Source organism: Bison bison, unplaced genomic scaffold, assembly GCF_000754665.1.
Source record: "Bison bison bison isolate TAMUID 2011002044 unplaced genomic scaffold, Bison_UMD1.0 scf7180017864035, whole genome shotgun sequence".
Classification (NCBI taxonomy): Eukaryota; Metazoa; Chordata; class Mammalia; order Artiodactyla; family Bovidae; genus Bison; species Bison bison.
The window spans coordinates 51,131-53,430 of record NW_011494607.1 but is presented as its reverse complement, the minus strand read 5'-3'; the positions used below and the strand labels follow the sequence as shown (position 1 = coordinate 53,430).

General features: G+C 47.7%; 1 protein-coding gene across 1 annotated transcript in view; it reads left to right on the top strand.

The window, feature by feature from the left end:
- Positions 1-59: 59 nt before the first annotated feature.
- Positions 60-2,300, top strand: part of LOC104984735 (A-kinase anchor protein 7 isoform gamma-like) — a 49,139-nt gene continuing 46,898 nt past the window's right edge. Inside the window, exon 1 of the mRNA XM_010834615.1 lies at positions 60-156. Within this exon, the coding sequence (XP_010832917.1) occupies positions 138-156 (19 nt within the window). The 5' untranslated portion in view covers positions 60-137. The remainder of the gene's footprint in view (positions 157-2,300) is intronic.

Below are 2,300 nucleotides of genomic sequence, written 5' to 3'. Positions count from 1 at the left end.
ACCGCCCTTTGCCCCGCCCCCGCGCGCCGCGCGCCAGTCCTCCGCCCCGCCTCCGTCCCCTCCTCGCCCTTAGCCCGTGGTCGCAGCGCCCGGCAGTCGTCGTCTGCAGAGACCCGTCGCCCGCCAACGCCGCCTGCATGGAGCTCCCCGGAGCTGGTGAGCTCGGGCGGGCGGTGTGGGGCGACTGGAGTTTGGGGGCGTGGGCTCGGCTCGGCCGCCGGGAGGGCCCGGCCTTGCCGCCCCGCCTGCGCCCCCAGCGCTTGGAGCGCGATCCCACGCCCGCCCTGCTCTGGGGCTCCTCTCCCCCGCCTCCGCGGAATTCGGTGTAGCCTCAGGGAACCCGGTACCACCGGGTATGATCAGTGCTGCCTGTCAGCGAGTGTTTTTGTTAATGCACGCACTGTTGGTGCGAAGGGAGGCCGGGAGTGTGAACCCATTCTAAGTTTCACTTTTCTTTCCCGATGATCTTCTAACCTTTTAGAAACTTCTTGCCGACACATACCCTCTGACGGTGTTTGTGTATCAGCAAAATCTAGAAAAAGCTCCGTTTATATACTTTATCACAAACAAAGGCTTGAACCACCGCACTTAGGTTTTCCTCGTAGGATTTTATTCTCGGTGTGGAAGTGACCTTTCTAAATTGGCGCCAGATCTGCAGTAGGGCTCAGAATGAGTTTCCAGTTCGTGTCCGCATTTACTGTGAACTGATGTTGGTGGGTAGAGCGAGTTAGGGGTTGGACTTTTGGTGAAAGGCACCGACAAGCCAATTAGAGAAAAGGTGCTCTTCTGTGAAGGAAATGTCAACCCACTCCAGTATTCTTGCCTGGAGAATCCCACGGACGGAGGAGCCTGGTGGGCTACAGTCCACGGGGTCACAAAGAGTGGGACACAACTGAGAGACTTTCAAGTATTTTTCATGTGAGATTTTTGAAATATAAACGCATGAAAATGAAAGTGAAAGTGAAGTCGCTCAGTCGTGTCCGACTCTGCGATTCCATGGACTGTAGCCTACCAGGTTCCTCTGTCCGTGGGATTCTCCAGGCAAGAATACTGGAGTGGGTTGCCATTTCCTTTTCCAGGAGATCTTCCCGACCCAGGATTTGAACCCTGGTCTCCCGCATTGTAGGCAGACGCTTTAGCGTCTGAGCCACCGCATAGATATAAAGAGCATGAAAATCTTAAAATGTTATGTAATTGTTAACTAGTGTAAATATGTTTACAATTGTTGAGGGAATTAAATGATGAAGACCTTGGGAGGTCAATGCTGACGATGGGAATTTTTGAGATGCAGTTATAAAGGGAAACTTGTCAGTGTCAAAGAGAAGGGTTTCCCACCCCAGTTCCTTCAGTGTGTGGCCTTGGAATTGAGGATGCGGGTAGCATACTTTTAAGATGTTTGTGGAGTTTAATGCCTTTTTACATTGCGTTTCAGATTTTATTAGCTTACTTTGTCCATTTCTGGCTAGTAAGTTGGGTTGTACTTTTGTTCCTTTTTTCATAATGTGGAAACCAAAGCATGGAGGTCAAGTGACTTGTTGACAGCTGTCAACATTTCTCCAGCTGTAAGATGTTTCTATTTTTAGTAGCTAGGCCAGAACTGGCATGGATGATGGAACTGACCCTTTCCACTGATTCTTGGGAACTATACCAACTATGTATCTATTGTTTAGTTGCTAAGCCCTGTCAACTGTTTTGTGACCCCATGGACTGTATAGCCCAACAGGCTCCTGTCCATGGGATTTCCCAGGCAGGAATATTGGATATACCTTCTTGGGGAATATACCTACCTAGTAGAGTGAGTAGAAGAGAATTTTGCTTAATAAAGTTGTGCTTTGTTATCCAGATAGGAAACTTACAATTTGTGTGAGGAAGGGCAGACTATTCTTTTTTCTTCTGTTGGTTTGTCTTTGATGAAGTCATTTGTGTAAGTACACATGTATTTGAATATTACTGTATACTTCATGTACAATTTTATAATGTATTTTAAACATATGCCAACATCCGCTGGATCATCAAAAAGCAAGAGAGTTCCAGAAAAACATCTTTTTCTGCTTTATTGACTATGCCAAAGCCTTTGACTGTGTGGATCACAATAAACTGTGGAAAATTCTGAAAGAGATGGGAATACCAGACCACCTGACCTGCCTCTTGAGAAACCTATATGCAGGTCAGGAAGCAACAGTTAGAACCGGACATGGAACAACAGACTGGTTCCGAATAGGAAAAGGAGTACGTCAAGGCTGTATATTGTCACCCTGCTTATTTAACTTATATGCAGAGTACATCATGAGAAACGCTGG